This window comes from Pleurodeles waltl, chromosome 9 (genome assembly GCF_031143425.1).
Source record: "Pleurodeles waltl isolate 20211129_DDA chromosome 9, aPleWal1.hap1.20221129, whole genome shotgun sequence".
Lineage (NCBI taxonomy): Eukaryota > Metazoa > Chordata > Amphibia > Caudata > Salamandridae > Pleurodeles > Pleurodeles waltl.
In genome coordinates, this window is record NC_090448.1 from 1,140,070,905 (window position 1) to 1,140,088,837 (window position 17,933).

Below are 17,933 nucleotides of genomic sequence, written 5' to 3' on the forward strand. Positions count from 1 at the left end.
ACCAATCACCTGCTCATGAAGAAGGATTCTACTCTTGTGACTATTAGTCTTCAGTGCACTCACACAAAACAAATACACCACTTAGGACAGACACTGCACTTAGAGTGGCCAAGACTCACTTCACGCCAGCTGACAAAGGGAATTTGCCTCAAAAAGATTGGCCTTTAAAATAGTCCAGCTCCATGACAATGGACAGGCTTCGAGAGGACCAAACCTGATATGATGATTGATCCCAAACCTGACTTTCAACTAAGCATTGATGACTTTTGACACCAAAAGATAAACAAAGAATGTCCTACAAAGAGATTTGTGTTCCAAAGACATTTCTAGATCTAGGGGCATTTCAATCTCTAAACACGATTGACACTAAAAACAAAACGATTTGCCTAAGAGCAGTACAAGGCACCACAAACGGGGAGCACAGTCACCCATACTTGTCAGACAACGTATGATACACATTGCTCAGGAACTAGACATATAGTTGTAACCATGGCCAGAGAGGCAAACACCAAATCAGCCACCTCAAAATAAACATAGCCAGCTCACTTTTGTAAATGTAATGTTACGTATTTCCCATATTACGACAGTGCAACACACCACTTAGTGTTGGGCCACTTGCAGGATCACACATACTGACTCAGAACAAGATGATTTAGATCCAGGCTAAACAGATCAGATTCTTCTCCAGTGTTCTACATCTGGGCCCTTGGATGACTTCCAATATATTGTTATATCTCTTTTGGCTAAGATGAGGGCAAAGTCTATAAATGTTATAGTTAACTTAGAAGATCGTGGGCGCTGAAAACCCCCCCATCAGCCATTGATAGGAGTAGTCTTAACCCTTCTTTCTGTCACTTCATTTATCCAGTGGATGACTTCCTCCCAGAACTCCTTCATCTGCGAGCAGGCCCACATCATATAAAAAAAAAATCATGTTTTAGGGTCAGAGCATTGGTGTTATCCATATTAAACATGCAAGCTATTTTATCCGGTGTGAGGTAAGCTCTGTGCAGTATATAGAAGTTCAGCAATTTAAAACAAGTGTTTCTAGATATTCTATTGGTGTGTGATAAAATGGAGGCCCATTTCCCTTCGTTTATTGCAATATCAAGGTCCCCCTCCCATTTAAGGTGCAGGGCATCCAGTGGGATTACTGCATCAGCTCGAAATGCATTGTATAATTGTGTGACTGCTTTGATCTTACTGTTTATAGTACACAGTGTCTGGCAGCCTACATGAGCTTTGGGCTCGGTCCTGTTCCCCAGTGCTGTGTGATTTTAGTGGCTAACAATCTGTGCAGTAGAAACTGACCTTGTTGTAACACCTTAATTCTCTGTTAGGTCTTTGAAGGGCAGAAGCAGTCCATCTGTATACAAAGCTCCCAATGTGGTGATAGCTTGTTCATCCCATCTCAACAACCCCCTCAGATTCTGCCCACCTGGTAAAGTTACCAAGCATCTCAAGTGGAGGTCAGGTGCATACGGAGATTTCGTTTGAGTGCACTGCAGGGTACGAAGCCGGCAGCGTTGTACCAATTGTACTTCTGCTGTGTCGCCGGGGTGAGCCAATTTGGGTGCCAACAGGATGCGCAGCAAAGTGAGGTAAGGACGGGACTTGCAGTGTAACATCTCGTCCGCCTGCCACCACCTGTCCAGCCACTGTACAAAACATTGGAGTTGACCCGCTAGGAAATATAGGGTCAGATGTATCAAAAATCCGATTTGCATTTCTTAAATAACGAATTTTAAGAAATCGCTATTTAAGAAATGCAAAATGGTATGTATGAAATTTGTGATTCGGTAATGGCAATTTATTAAAATTCGCAAACGCTACTGTTGAATCGCAAATAGAGAATGTGACTCCATTCAACCCTATGGGCATGTAGGCCCATAGGTGCGAATGGTTTTGCATTTCCCAATTTGCGAATTCCAGTTAGGAATTCGCAAATTAGGAAATGCAAACCCCAGGGTACTGGGGGCCTAAGGCCCCCTCTGATGCACCCCAAAATATTTGCGGACATGTGAAGCACACACATGCCTTAGGGGCATGTGTGTGCTATATATCAATTTAAAAAATGCATTTATAATGCATTTTTTAAATTTGCACATGCTTACCACCAAATTGGATTTGGTTGTATTTGCTTTTGCTAAATGCCCAATTCGCATTTAGGAAATGCTTGATACATGTGCTTTGGAAATCGCAAATAGAAATTCTCTATTTGCGATTTCCTATTTAGAGAATCGCAATTTGCGATTCTTTAAATGGGGTTGCAATTTTAAGGAATCGCTGTTTTAGCGATTTCTTAAAATTGCACTGCAAATGCCTTTCATACATTGTAAAATGCATTTTTGCATTCGGAAACGGCCGAATTTTGCGATTCGCACCGTTTGCGAATGTAAAAACATTGGATACATCTGGCCCAGTGTTCCATGTCTTGGGCAGCTAGCCCCCCCTGTCAACAGGCATTGCAACCTGTTCAGTGCTACTCTACGTCTACCCTTCTCCCAGATGTGGTCTATTAGCATTGTGTTCAGTTCCCGGAAAAAGGATTTTGGTAGAAAAATTGGTAATGTTGTAAATAAAGCAGCCTCGGCAAAGCCACCATTTTAGCTACTGCAATCCAGCCTGCCACTGACAGCGGGAGCATCCCCCAGAACGCCACACTCTCCCTGAGTTTCCTGATCTCTGCGCCCGTATTCCCCTACTGGAGGTCACTTGGGTCATGATAGGTTTGGACTCAAAGATATCAGAATGTGTTTTCCTTCCACTTTAAACCCTGTAATTCTCGAGGCGGGGTGTATGACGTTGCAGTGGGAAGATGAGAGATTTTTGCCAATTAATGTGGAGGCCTGATATTTCCCCAAAGGCTTCGAGTAGAGAGATAGCATTCCGTAGGTCCGAGTCTGTATTTCTGAGGAAAGGAATCATATCATCTGCATATAGTGCTATTTTATGCGATTGCCCATGTATTGCTAACCCGTCATAGTGATTTCCCACCCTGGCTGCATGTGCTAACGGTTCCACTGCTATTGCAAATTGGAGAGGGGAGAGAGGGCAACCCACTGCCCACCATATATGTGCCTCTGCCCACCATGTATGACTTTGAAATTGTTTTATTTGTCTTGAACCGGGCAGTGGGTTGGGCATATAGCAGTATGGTCCATCGGATGAAACCTTGTCCCAATCCCAACTCTTCCATAGCTCCATATAAATATTCCCATCTCAGACTATCAAATGCCTTTTCTATGTCGATTGCTATTATCACCGCTCCATCCGTCTCTGGACGTTGGGGTTGGAGGAAAGATGCAAGGCGTCTAATGTTGGTGGCCATACTACAGTTTGGGATAAAGCCTGTTTGGTCCAGATGGATCAATTGTGACATGTGGGAGAAGACGTGTAGCCAGGATCTCACTTAGGATTTTTATGACTGTACCGCAGTAGTTGGTTTGCCCAGTTTCAGTAACGGTATCACTAAGGTCTCTCGTCGTAGGAGGTAAACAACCTCTTTCTAGTGCCTCAGTGTAGAGCTCCACTAAGCAAGGAACTAACTCCTTGAAATACGTGGCATAGAATTCCACTTGGAGGCCATCTGCACGAGGTACCTTGCCCTGGTCATCGCTTTGATAGCTGACTTAACCTCAGAAATGGTGATCGGTCCTCCCAGCTTCTGCAATTCTTCCCCGTGGAGATGTGGGACGTTTCCCATCTCAGGGAACTGCTGGTGGGTGGGAGGAAGGTCCGCTTGAGGCTGCACATATAAGGAGGTGTAATACTCATCAAATCAATCATTTATATCAGTTTGGCGAACAAGGTGTTCACCATTCGCGGCCTCTAGTTCTACTATCAGGAAGTTGCGGGGTCAGGTTCACCAACCATGCTAGGAAAGTTCCAGCTTTGTCAGATTCAGCGTGTGCTCATGCTCTGTAAGATTTATAATCAACACAACGCAGTTTTTCTGTTATTGTTGCAACCTCCTCTTTGGTTTGGAATAGTTTTGGTGCTAGGGTGGGGTCAGCTGGTCTCTCACATTCCAGCGTACAAAGAGTCTTTTCCTTGTTTTCCATTTGTCTCCAGGAGTCGACTAATCCCCAATTCTTTTGCCAGTTTCAGAATGATTTGGCTGCCCGTGTTACTGGGGAGTTATTCGGAGGAGGGTGTGATCTGTCGAGAACGGTGTCTGATACACAATTGTAGTCTCCCCCTAGTAGTACTGCTTGTGTCAGGAATGGGGCCATTATCTCTGATAGTTTGTTGAGGAAGGGACCTTGATCATGGTTGGATGCATATATTCCCGCTATTGTGAGGTCCTGCCCCGCCAGCTGTCCGGACAGTAGGACATAACTCCCATCCGGGTCAATCAGTTCTGTTGTTGCTCTGAAGGAGACTCCCAGACATACCCATATCAAAACCCCCCTAGAAAATTCAGAATAGTTTGTGGCATATACAGGGAGTGCAGAATTATTAGGCAAATGAGTATTTTGACCACATCATCCTCTTTATGCATGTTGTCTTACTCCAAGCTGTATAGGCTCGAAAGCCTACTACCAATTAAGCATATTAGGTGATGTGCATCTCTGTAATGAGAAGGGGTGTGGTCTAATGACATCAACACCCTATATCAGGTGTGCATAATTATTAGGCAACTTCCTTTCCTTTGGCAAAATGGGTCAAAAGAAGGACTTGACAGGCTCCGAAAAGTCAAAAATAGTGAGATATCTTGCAGAGGGATGCAGCACTCTTAAAATTGCAAAGCTTCTGAAGCGTGATCCTCGAACAATCAAGCGTTTCATTCAAAATAGTCAACAGGGTCGCAAGAAGCGTGTGGAAAAACCAAGGCGCAAAATAACTGCCCATGAACTGAGAAAAGTCAAGCGTGCAGCTGCCACGATGCCACTTGCCACCAGTTTGGCCATATTTCAGAGCTGCAACATCACTGGAGTGCCCAAAAGCACAAGGTGTGCAATACTCAGAGACATGGCCAAGGTAAGAAAGGCTGAAAGACGACCACCACTGAACAAGACACACAAGCTGAAACGTCAAGACTGGGCCAATAAATATCTCAAGACTGATTTTTCTAAGGTTTTATGGACTGATGAAATGAGAGTGAGTCTTGATGGGCCAGATGGATGGGCCCGTGGCTGGATTGGTAAAGGGCAGAGAGCTCCAGTCCGACTCAGACGCCAGCAAGGTGGAGGTGGAGTACTGGTTTGGGCTGGTATCATCAAAAATGAGCTTGTGGGGCCTTTTCGGGTTGAGGATGGAGTCAAGCTCAACTCCCAGTCCTACTGCCAGTTCCTGGAAGACACCTTCTTCAAGCAGTGGTACAGGAAGAAGTCTGCATCCTTCAAGAAAAACATGATTTTCATGCAGGACAATGCTCCATCACACGCGTCCAAGTACTCCACAGCGTGGCTGGCAAGAAAGGGTATAAAAGAAGGAAATCTAATGACATGGCCTCCTTGTTCACCTGATCTGAACCCCATTGAGAACCTGTGGTCCATCATCAAATGTGAGATTTACAAGGAGGGAAAACAGTACACCTCTCTGAACAGTGTCTGGGAGGCTGTGGTTGCTGCTGCACACAATGTTGATGGTGAACAGATCAAAACACTGACAGAATCCATGGATGGCAGGCTTTTGAGTGTCCTTGCAAAGAAAGGTGGCTATATTGGTCACTGATTTGTTTTTGTTTTTGAATGTCAGAAATGTATATTTGTGAATGTTGAGATGTTATATTGGTTTCACTGGTAATAATAAATAATTGAAATGGGTATATATATTTTTTTTGTTAAGTTGCCTAATAATTATGCACAGTAATAGTCACCTGCACACACAGATATCCCCCTAACATAGCTAAAACTAAAAACAAACTAAAAACTACTTCCAAAAATATTCAGCTTTGATATTAATGAGTTTTTTGGGTTCATTGAGAACATGGTTGTTGTTCAATAATAAAATTAATCCTCAAAAATACAACTTGCCTAATAATTCTGCACTCCCTGTAGTTGGCTCTGCCATCGCCTCTTGAGTGCATCACGCTCTTGGGCTGTAATGTGAGTCTCCTGAATTAATGCTATGTGTATCCCTCTGAGTGTACTTTATATCTTTTTGCCATTCTGTTAAGTCCCCTTACATTCCAGCTGATAAAAATAGAAGTTAGAGAGGATGCCATGAGGACTGTGGAGCCGGTTATTCCCAGGGCGGCCTAAAGGATACCGCCATCTCGGACGAGATGTGGTTGAATCATTTAGAAGCAACAGTGAGTGCATTGACATAAGTGGAAAACTTTTCCCAACTTTAACATAACTTCCCCTCCTCAGGACGGGGGAGAGTAACCTCCCCATCCAAACCAGTATACATAACAATAACAGTAGTGCTCTTATAGGCGCACTATTGAACACTAGTGGGGGGGTGGTGGGAAGCTCTTCGTTCGGGCCCTCCCAGCATTCCATCACGACAGTTACATTAGAGGTGTTATGACTTCGTTTTTCCTGCCCACTCTTTCTAAGCGAACCCCAGGGTCATCATAATTGGAGTTATCTTTACACTAGCTAAGACGAGGCTTCCTGCCATGTCTTTTAGTAAGTTTCAGTGGCAAATGGGAAGTTAATATGACAGGGTATCTCATTCACAGTTTGTACTTGCTTCTGATTGCTATTAATGTCAGTAATATTGAAGTGTCTTCTCAGACAATCTCATTGGAGGTTCCCGGAGTTACCGCCGGCATCCGGTCCTTGGAGTCATTAGAAAAACTTGAGGCGCGGTCTGAGTCCGTGGCATTGTCTGATGCATTGCTCATTCTCAGGGAAGGGGATTGGCTAGGCACCACCACCATCACCACTCTTTTACGCTTCTGCAGTGCCTGGCTGTGGGTCAGGTCGCATTACTCTTTTCCTTTGTCCCTCCTTGTTCCATCTTTTTGCGCTTCAGGTTCAGTTTATCTGGATCTACGGATGTTTTCATAGGGGTTGAATTGCCACAGCTGTTGGGGGGTTGTGAAAACCAGTGTCTTGCCATCATGTGTAATTCGGAGTTTTGCTTGAAATAACAAGGCATATTGTAGTCCCACTGATCTCAGCTTCTTTTTGGCCTCTATGTATGAGGCCTTCTGTACTTCCTTAGTAAAGTCTGGGTCTGTCATTACACAACTATTTTCTACCAGGATTTCAGCTGTCGTGCTTGGGGTAAAATATAATCTTGGTTCTTAAAGTAAAAGAGTTTGGCTGTGACTGGCCGGGGAGGTGCCCCCGACAGAGGCACTCTGTAGGCCCATTCAAGTGCATAGTATGGGGGTAGGCTCTCATGTTCAACATTGTCAAGGATCCACTGCCCCAGAAAATCAGTCATGTCTGCTCCCGTTCCCTCAATTCTTTCCGGAAGGCCGATAATTCTAATATTGCTCCTCCTAGATCTATTTTCTGAGTCTTCTGCTCGAGCTTCAAGCAATTTTATCTTGCCTTCAAGTGTATTCACGCAGTCTCTGATTTGGTGGATCTCCGCTGGTACACTATCCAGGGTACGTTCTGTGGAGGAGACGCAGTCTGCTAGCCTTCTGTGGTCATCCCGTAGTATCCCCAGGTCTGTCACTATTGTGTCAATTTTGAGTTCTAGTGCCTCCCTGTAGGCTGCTATGGCCTGCAGTATGGTGTCCAATGTCGTTTCTGAAGTTTGATCTGCGCAAGTATGTGATGTGGGGGTCGCAGCTGTGGAGCACGGCAAGCGCAGTCCTTTTGGGCCCCCTTGCTCTATTCCCTCCTTCTTCTTCAATACTTTGCCCATGATGTAGCGGGGTGGGGTGTTACAGCACCAAGTTGAATTAGGTGCGATGGATGTAGGTGCGATGGATGTCGGTCCCCAATGGGCGCTATATTTTCCCAGTCTCGCTCCAGCTCAGGTGCCCGTTTCAGCCAGTGATAATCAGTACACCCGCCGTGACTGAATTGGAGAAGCCCTTAAGAACAATGGGACCGCTGGGCAACAGTTGTGTGGTAGTTCGGTGGCACTGCACGTTCTTTGTGCTGTTTCTCCTCCGTCCCCAGACAAGGTTTAGGCCCAGTGGGATGCAGGCAGCCAGGGCACGGAGGACCCCGCAGCCATCCACGACTGGTTATCTCAGTGTTGGGGGCTAGTCATCCCCGCTCGTGGGCCCCAGTTCCCACACTTGTAGGGTCTCGCACCTCTCCCTCCGCCTATTATTTTGGCTGCTCCTACAATCCCTGTTCCAAGTAGGGGGAGGCTTCATTGCTCTCCGTCAACTCGTTCTTGGTCAATTTGCTACTCCAGTGGGCACGCAGTCTCCTTGGGGTTCCTTCTAGCTAGTCCCTCCAGGGGGCGAAGTCCAGGTGGTCACCCTCAGCGCCAGTCACCAGCCCCAGGTCACCCGTCTACCCCCTATGTTCAGTCTCAGTTCTTTGGGGGACCTCAGCAAAGGCAGGCAAGCATCACCGAGTCTCCCCGATTCGACGCTCGCTCTGGATCGCACCGCCATCTTGTGTGCAAATGTCCTCTGGGCGCGTCTGGGCTCCCAGCACGCAATATGAGCTATCCGGGACCAGAGCTGTGCCACCACCTTGGCAATTCCTCCAGGCAGTACCCCCCAAGTCCTTCAGGAGCTATAGGGCTGGGCAGGAATGTATATTTTGTTGTGAACTGCGGAGGTCCGCCAGGAGAGCCCCGATTTGCGTGCTACTCCATTAGTCTCAGGCCACTCCCCCCTGCAACACTAGAGAATGTTGATGTTTAAAAAGTTAATTTATAATCCTCAAATGTCGTCTCCTAACACTGAGGAAGCTGATGAATTGAAGTGGTGGACATGATGGCTTCATCCACTGCTCTGGTTCCAACAGCACAGCTTCATGTGCGTACATTACATGAATATCTAACAGGTCAATGCATAGAGTCTGCCTAAACTCAGGCGGATGTAGTATTATTGGAGCTAAGGGTACAGCACAAGCTTTGGTAACAATTAGAGTTAACGCCCATTTCATACTGTATTGCTTCACTTGTAGCAATAATGTTTGTAACTTTAATTTAGCCATTCCATTAACTGGTGACATTATCACCTGAGATGTTAGAATCGCTATCACCAAAGGATCTAACCACACATAAATTGCCACCATCACTGATTTGGTGGAGGGGGGGAATTATTGAATAAATGCAAATAAAAGTGAAACCCTGTTAGTTACAACTTCAGTTACAGTTCCACCAGAAATGCTGTAGGCTGTTTATACCAGATGCCTTAAAACGTATCAAGGAGTCTGGTTTACAGAAGGTATTTCAGAACTATGTAACCATAATTTTCTCTGAGTACTTATTAAATGGAATATACTAATGGACAGATGAAAGAATATCCCACTGTCCATCATGGGGATCCCACTGTCCATCCTGTTAAAATGGCCAATATCCTGCTCTGTTTTCTTATTCCTGACTTTACAGTGCTTTTATAAGATAAATGCTTTATGAAGTACAAAGCATGAACAACAGCTTTGTTTGGTCCAGTAATAAACTATGTATATATAGATACAAACGAAGGTGAGCTCACACTTCCTTATAGTAGATGTTATCATGAAGCTGCTTCAGCTTTTCTAGATTCTTATTAGGAACTGATCAGGAGCATCTAGATAATTCATAATTACTTCTTATGCTGGGTGACTTCAATTCTCAGCTCCCTTGCTTTCTTAGGATCCCTCACAATCTAAAAAATGTCAGAAATAAGAATTTGATAGATTCACATAAACAAAGGCCTGCTTTAAATGATATAATATCCCTTTGATACACTCAGAGACACGTCCAGAGGATGTTGTGATTAAGGCATCCCAGTAGATGAGAGGTTCCTAGCTGGTTAAGAAAAAGTAGGTTCTGATGGATACAACCACCTGTGGATTCCTCACCTTATGAATTCGTCCTTGTGCCAGCATCCGACGGAAAGTCTTCTTCCCAGCTCTCCACGTCAACGAGGACGTCACAATTGCACGGCACCACGTGACTCCGTCTGACGTCACCGTGCCAATAAGAGGTCCTCGCCGGCGTGCTGACGTCAGTTTTCCTTTTTTCCGTGCCTTCAACGCTAACGTTTTTTTCCTGGCTAGCTTCGTTTGGTGTATCTACTGTAGCTCTTGTGGTTGCAATGTCTCCCCCAGGAAAATCTGGGTTTAAGCCATGCAGAGAGTGCCGTGGTCGGATGTCGGTCACAGACCCACATGAAGATTGCCTTTGGTGCCTTAGCTCTGAGCATGACGTTGAGGAGTGTGCGTTGTACCAGAGCATGAACCCTAAGGCATTGAAGGAGAGGGAGGCCAAGCTCTTTTTGGCAAAAGCTAAAAAGGTTCATAGAGGCCATAAGAGATCCTCTTCCCACGCTTCTTGGAAGAAGCATAAGAAGCGGCGCCATCACGACTCTCAGCGCCTTTCGGCTCGGAGTCGTTCGAGGTCAAGATCCCCATCTCGTTGGCGCCATGACAACTGGGAAGTGAGCCCGACGGTGACTCCGGAGCCCCAGAGTCCGGAGGCTTCTTCGGTGCCATCCATCTATGAGGTGGCTCCTCATAGTCCTCGATTCTCTCCGGCTCCACAGGAGTCAGATGGACTGCAACAGGAGCAAGACCAGCGGTATCCTGCCTTCCCGGCTCCGGGAGCTGATCCAGCAGCATTTTTAAATGCCATGTATGCAGTCTTTCAGACAATGGCCCCTGGTGGTGGTGCACCGGCTGGTCCCACGGGGCCATTGGCGTTTGGTTTGGGCTGCCTGGCTCTGTACAAGATGGCGCCATTTTGCCCGGCTGAAGGTACTGGACCGATGCCGATGATTTCACCTCGGGGTGCTTTGCCAACTGGGCCTTTACCATCGCCGCGTCGGCCGGCGCCAATGAAATCTCCTTGCCAGCCGGCTCCGGTGGAGGCGCCGTTGGAGTCCGTGCCGACAACCTGGTCCGAGTGATGGGTCTCGGAGTCAACCTTCCTCTCCAGTGCCTTGTCGGAATTTGAAGGTGGTGTCTTCGACGTCAGCGAATTCAATGTCGACGCAGAGGTTGGAGTCGCGTTTGAGATCACGCAGGAAGGCCTTGCGTCTCCTGGAAGAGGAGGAATACCGGAGACAGCTGGAGGAAGGTGAACTTGTCGAGCCCTTGGGATAGTATGAGGGCTTGGGGTCGGCCAGTGGGCTGGAAACTTCCCCGGAATGGGACTTATCTTCGCCAGGGGAGTTCACAAAAGAGGCGGCATCATTTCACTCTGTGATTAGAGAGGCTACAGACTTTTTGGAACTGCCTTTGTCTGCAGCGGAGATAAAGACCAACTTGTTAACTGAAGTGCTGCATCCCTCTACGACTTCTGCTGACCCTTTGCTGTCTTTCAATGAAGCGTTAACGGAACCCATCTTAGACCTGTGGAGAAAGCCGGTTTTGTCTCCAGCGGTTAATAGAGCTGTGGCTAGGAGGCATAGAGGAGCGCCTGGTGATCCAGGGTTTTTTGTCACGCCATCCAACCCCGGAGAGTCTGGTTGTTCAGGCCTCTTGCTCCACAAAGTCCGCTCTTGGTTCTTTCCCTGTGAACCCATCTGACAGGGAATCCAAGCGGATGGAGCAATCTGCAAAAAAGACCTTTTCATCTTGCAGCATGGCTCTCAAGGCTGCGAACGCTACCTGTGTGGTGGGCAGGTATGTCCACGCCCTCATAGATTCGGCAAAGGCTATGGTTGTAGATCTACCTCAGGAGGTTCAAAGACCATTTGGGGCGCTCCTTTCTGATGCACGGGCTGCGGCAAAGCAGATTATTCAGTCTGGCTTGGACTCCACAGACTCGGTGGCCAGGGCAATGAGAACATCTATTGCTACCAGAAGGCACGCTTGGCTAAGGTCTTTGGGTTTCTCAGCTGATGTGCAGACCACATTATTAGACCTGCCCTTTGATGGAGAAAGGCTGTTTGGTGAGAAAGCCGATTCTGCCCTGGAACGTTTTAAGGACAGCCGGGCCACGGCGAAGTCCTTAGGGTTGCAAGCCACTTCTGCTACCCCTTTTAGATCCTTTCGCAGGTTTAGGGGGTTCGGTCGTGGGGCAGCTTTTCAAAGGCCTCAGTCTTGAGTCCAGCAGCCTGCCAATCCTCCATATCGATCCTTTAGAGAGCAGGGGAGGGCTAGAGCTCGAAGGGCCGCCCAGCAGCACCCTTCATCAACCTCTTCCTCTGGAGGACAACCTCAAGGGAAGCAGTCCTAGTTTTCCCCACTTTATGGACCATACCTCTCCTGTAGGGGGAAGGCTACGTCTTTATATTCATGCGGGGGAGTCGATTACATCGGACTCATGGGTACTGGATATTGTGAGAAAGGGATATGCTCTCCCTTTTCAGGAGTTTCCTCCTCCCATCCCTCCCCGTCCCTCGTTTTGTTCAGAAGACCATCTCCTGTTGTTGCAACAGGAGGTTCAGACCATGTTGTCAAAAGGTGCAGTGGAGTTGGTTCCAAAGCAAGAAAGGGGTCAGGGCTGTTATTCAAGATATTTCCTGATCCCCAAGAAGGCCGGTCGTTTGAGACCAATCCTGAACCTGAGGATTTTGAATTGGTTCCTCAAGCAGGAGAAATTCAAAATGCTGGCTCTAGTGCAGGTACTTCTGGCGTTGGGCGAAGAGGATTAGATGGTGTCTGTCGACTTGCAGGATGCGTACTTTCATATCCCTATACTCAAGTCGCACAGGAAGTATCTCCGGTTTGTGGTGGGATCGCAACACTACCAATTTGCGGTCCTTCCGTTTGGGCTTACTTCCGCACCTCGAGTCTTCACGAAGGTGATGGCGGTGGTTGCAGCAAGTCTCAGGACGGAGGGAATAGAGGTATTCCCTTACCTGGACGATTGGTTGATCAAAGCCAAGTCTCCAGATCTCGTGCTGCGTCACCTGCAGATAACAACCCAGTTGTTGTTCGATCTGGGCTTTTCGGTAAACGTGCCCAAATCTCACCTGGAGCCCTCTCAACGCCTCCTGTTCATAGGGGCAGTACTGGACACAACATTGAATCAAGCCTATCTTCCGCCTCAGCGGATTCAGGACAATGTTTCGAAATGGAGCGGTTGTTCCGGTCCTCAAGGTCTTACGCCTGCTCGGTCTGTTTGCTTCTTGCATTCTGTTGGTCACTCATGCACGCTGGTATGTGAGGGCTCTTCAGTGTGCCTCCGCTGGCAGTGGTCTCAACACAGAGGAGATCTCGAGGAATCGGTAAAGATCTCCAGGGACGCTGCAGCGGGTCTCCAATGGTGGGCAGTGGACGGCAATCTTTCTCGAGGAAGGCCGTTTTCGCTACCACCACCGGTGACAACGGTTATAACGGATGCTTCCACTCAAGGGTGGGGAGCTCATCTGGGGGACCTGGAGATCAAAGGTCATTGGTCTCCAGCAGAAAACAGATGTTTCACATCAATCTGTTAGAATTGCGGGCGATACGTCTGGCTCTCAAGGCCTTCCTCCCTTCCCTTTGCGGTCACTCGGTTCAAGTCCTGACGGAGAACACTACCACGATGTGGTACATCAACAAGCAGGAAGGAGTAGGGTCGTACATTCTCTGCAGAGAGGCTCTGCGGCTCTGGTCCTGGGATCAGGACCATCAGATTTGCTTGATGGCAAATCATTTGGCCGGAGTTTTGAATGTACGTGCGGACAGTCTCAGTCGGCACTTCTCGGAGGATCTCGAGTGGTGTCTCCATCCAGACCTGCTCCTTTACATCTTTCAGATGTGGGGATCTCCTCAGGTAGATCTGTTCACCACTTGGGAGAACCCGCACTGCCCGACATTCTGCAGCCTCCAGTATCCGGTGCAAGGAGCGTTGGGGGATGCGTTTCAGATGTCCTGGTACGGCCAGTTGCTTTACGCGTTTTCCCCCATACCCTTGATTCCTCGGGTTCTGAGGAAGATTCGCCAAGACTGGGCCCAAGTCATCTTAATAGCTCCGGATTGGCAAAGAAGGGTGTGGTACACAGACCTTCTCCAACTCTCACTGTGCCCACTGCTCTGTCTCCCTCACAGGGCAGACCTCCTCTCGCAGGGGCAGGTTCTACACCCTCACCTCCAGAGCCTGCACCTTCATCCCTGGAGATTGAACGGGCAACCTGAGTTCCTTTTCTCTCCCATCGGACGTAGTGGATGTTATTTTATCGGCCAGGCAACACTCTACTAAGACAAAATTTGTGGTTTGGTGTGGAGAGAGACAAATTGATACCTTGAAGGCCCACCTTTCTGATATTTTATTATTTGCTTTAGAACTAGCAAAGAATGGTTGTACAGTGGCTACAGTTAAGGTGTTATTTGGCTGCCCTATCAGCTTTTCTTTGCCTCCCGGATCAGCTCTCTCTGTTTAAGTCACCTATTGTAATTAGGTTTCTAAAGGGTTTGCTTAATATGTTTCCACCCACGCCTTTTCATATGCCTCAGTGGGATCTAAATCTCATTTTAACTTACTTGATGGGTTCGCCTTTCGAGCCCATGCACTCTTGTTCGTTAAGGTTTTTAGTTCTTAAGACTTTTTCTAGTTGCAATAACCTCGGCTAGGTGGGTAGGAGAGCTTCAAGCTCTTTCTGTGAAACCCCCCTTTACCTTGTTGTTCCCTGATAAAGTGGTACTGAAAACCAGGGCGGCTTTCCTGCCAAAAGTTGTCACTCCTTTTCATATGGGGCAAACGATTACCCTTCCATCTTTCTACCCTCCTCCTCACCCCTCAAAGGAGGAAGAGAGACTCCATTGATTGGACCCCAGAAGGGCTCTCAGTTTTTATATTGAGAGGACGAAAGACTTTCGCCTGGAGGATCAGCTGTTCGTGGGATATGTTGGACAGCGAAAGGGCAGAGCAGTCCATAAAAGAACAATCTACAGGTGGGTCATTCTTTGTATCAAGGTTTGCTACTCGTTGGCAAAGAAAGTTCCCCCAGAGGGCATCAGAGCCCATTCCACCAGGGCTAAGTCAACCACTTCGGCCCTGGCAAGGGGTGTTCCAGTGGTGGACATTTGTAAAGCGGCAACTTGGGAGTCCCTCCATACTTTCGCAAAACATTACTGTTTGGATTTGGAGGTTAGGAGGGACTGCCATTTTGCGCGTTCTGTATTACAGGATTAATTAGTGTAATCGGGCAGGCACCCTCCTCCGAGTGCGGTACTGCTTTGGTACTCTATTCATAAGGTGAGCAATCCACAGGTGGTTGTATCTATCAGAAGAACAAGTTACTTACCTTCGGTAACGCTTTACCTACTGCAAATTAAAATTATGGGTTAGTGCTATCTAAAAGAAGCACTCAACAATGACCATAATCTATTTTTTCATATTATCAAATTGTCTGTTTTCTTTTGTTTTATATAAAATATATAACAGAATCTGCTGAACTTACTCCAAAAATATTTTCAAACAGTAGAACATTTTCTGGGATTGGCCAGTGGCACTCCTTTTTCAAATCTGTTAAAGCCTTTTGAGACCAGAACATTTACCAGAAAAGGGTGCGCAAAATCGGACTGTCTTTTTCACTATGCACTTAGGTGGAAATGTGCAAGTTCACTTTTTCTTGTCTCCATGGCGTCAATGTAAAACGTATGCAATTTTACTCAAATTGGATGGTGTATTACACACCCACCCCTGTTGCATACATTTAATAATACAATCTCTGATAACATGGGAAATTGGTTACGTATTATGTGGCTTGGCAAAGCTTAGAAATAAAGGCTGCCTTTGTATGTATGTCTAGGATTGTTAGACACAAGTACACCTAATCCAGAACCTAAAATGTTGAGGAGTACACTACATGTAAACAGTTTAGAAAAACAAATTGATAATTATTTTTTATTGTCAAGTTAAGAGAGGGCCCTCTATATACGAACCCCTGCCCCCTGAGTTCATGCATAGGAAGCAAATAATGATTTGTAAACTCGAGTATTTATGTGTCTTGAAAAATAGTACACTAAAAAAGTTCATCAAAATATAGCTTTTCCTTGATTTTAATGATCCGTAGAACACAATAAGCATTGGCAAAAGAGATGAGCAAACTGACGAAGAGATCCTTTGCTAGTCTCATTTGCCTTTTAGCTACACGTTTGTATCTTCACCTGAATGAATTACTTCAATTTCTTACTAGTACATTTAATCCAGAATCATTGTATTATACCTATTTATATAAATGAACTTTGTATGCTAATATGATGAAGTTTTATAATGACTACCTGAAATCAATACAAAAAATGATCACTTTTTGGAATGCTTAGTCTTCTGTGAGCCTCTGCCTGTAGCCAGTTACAGAGTCATTGTCTACTCTTATGGAGTGATGATGTGAGAGGGCGCACAAGGAGTAGCTCCTCACTTCTCAATAGAGAATCATTGGAGGGAACCATATAAAGAGGAGTGAAGATTTGGGAGGAGAGACACACACATTATGGCTGCTGAGAAGGAGACTTTCCAGAGTGCCAGTATCCAACTGACGGCCGACAGGCATGCAGGGAAGGTTCCATGATTTGGCATATTTGTACTAGAGAGATTACAGGCTGCTTCAATATCATACCAGTTATGGAGCAAACAGTGTATGCATATATATATTTATAGATATTAGGGAGGAACTAGACTGATATATTATGAGGAGTAGGGATGTGTGATGTAAAATGCTTTGGGTATTTTAAATGTTCATTTGAGTTTTTATTATGACTGCAAACATTACTATAATTGATATCATTCTGATACAGAAGCGTTATGGCCTGTTTGTTAAAAAAACATAAGCGTGTATTGCATTAGACTAACTGTCTACAGTTTTCAGGGGTCAGGAAGTGGATCCGCCCAAAGACATGTATTTTGTTATGTACATTTTCCTTCCAGATAAGAGTTTCTCCCACAGGGTTGTCTGGCTTGTAAAACTTTGAGTATGAAATACCCTAACTCATCACAGATAGATGTGAGAAACCTGGCAGTTCTCTTTCTCTCTGGAGAATGAAACAAACTTTTGAACTGGGGCCAGGGTGGTCTATATGATTGTGGTGCTTCCAGAACATTTGGAAGCTCTCACACAAGTAGATTTTTTCCTCATGGGTAAATTATGCTTCAGAGTAGACTAGCTGGGGACCCACTGAAACTTGAGCGAGTGGCATCAGTAGCTATGGTGACACAAGCAGCCAAAGGTCATTTGAGACTGGTCCTATCAAGAGAGCATTAGGCAACTAAAATTGTTGGTTCCAACTAATGTCTGTTTTATTTTTATTTTTTAAATTACTGATTTGCTTTGAGTGTTCTACTCCTTGTTCCTTTTTTCTTTTCCCCAAAAGGAAGTGCTCTGTATTACAATCGGTCCTCGAAATGACGATGAGTTATTGACTTACTCCCAGCTCGAGAACCTGCTACAGAGTTTAAGACAAGCATTGCAGTGCAGGAAGGTAATGATCACACATTATGTCTTGTTTTTGTAAACTTGAGACTGCCAGGCAAGTTCTTCGGCCAACTGAAATGCAGAAAAGATATTCAATGAGTAAAAATGTAATTTACGAAGTGTTGAAGTAAAGACATCAGTTGAAGAAAAGAAGTGTCTTGGATCCAGTTGCAGTGTTCTCACTTAGTTGTATTTAAGGTTGTTTTTGATGTTTAGAACTAAATTAGGCACCGGAATTTCAAATACAGTTGAAGGTCTTTCAATAACTAGACTCCTCAAGTTATAATTACTGAAACATTCTTCTTTTTGTTTCAGTACTTGTCTCGTATTACAGAGACGCAATTGGCCAAGTGCACTGCTGAGCTCGCCTCCTTGCTAAGTAAGTGCACATATTGTATTGATTTTGTAAAGTGATGCATGCAACCAATGGTGTCCTCCTACATTAGAAGCAAGCAGCTTTAAGTAGATCTTGCCGTGTACAAATAAAGTCCCGAAAGGATTTCAGTACCAGCCATGATTTTGACATAGTGACAGCGTATGGCGTATTCAATTGTTCAATTGA

At 45.9% G+C, this 17,933-nt stretch overlaps 1 protein-coding gene across 1 annotated transcript in view; it reads left to right on the plus strand.

Annotated features, from left to right (window-relative positions):
- Positions 1-17,933, plus strand: part of CDAN1 (codanin 1) — a 219,765-nt gene that overhangs the window by 181,128 nt on the left and 20,704 nt on the right. The window contains exons 24-25 of the mRNA XM_069208913.1: positions 17,271-17,378; positions 17,687-17,750. Coding sequence (XP_069065014.1) covers positions 17,271-17,378; positions 17,687-17,750 — 172 coding nt within the window. The remainder of the gene's footprint in view (positions 1-17,270; positions 17,379-17,686; positions 17,751-17,933) is intronic.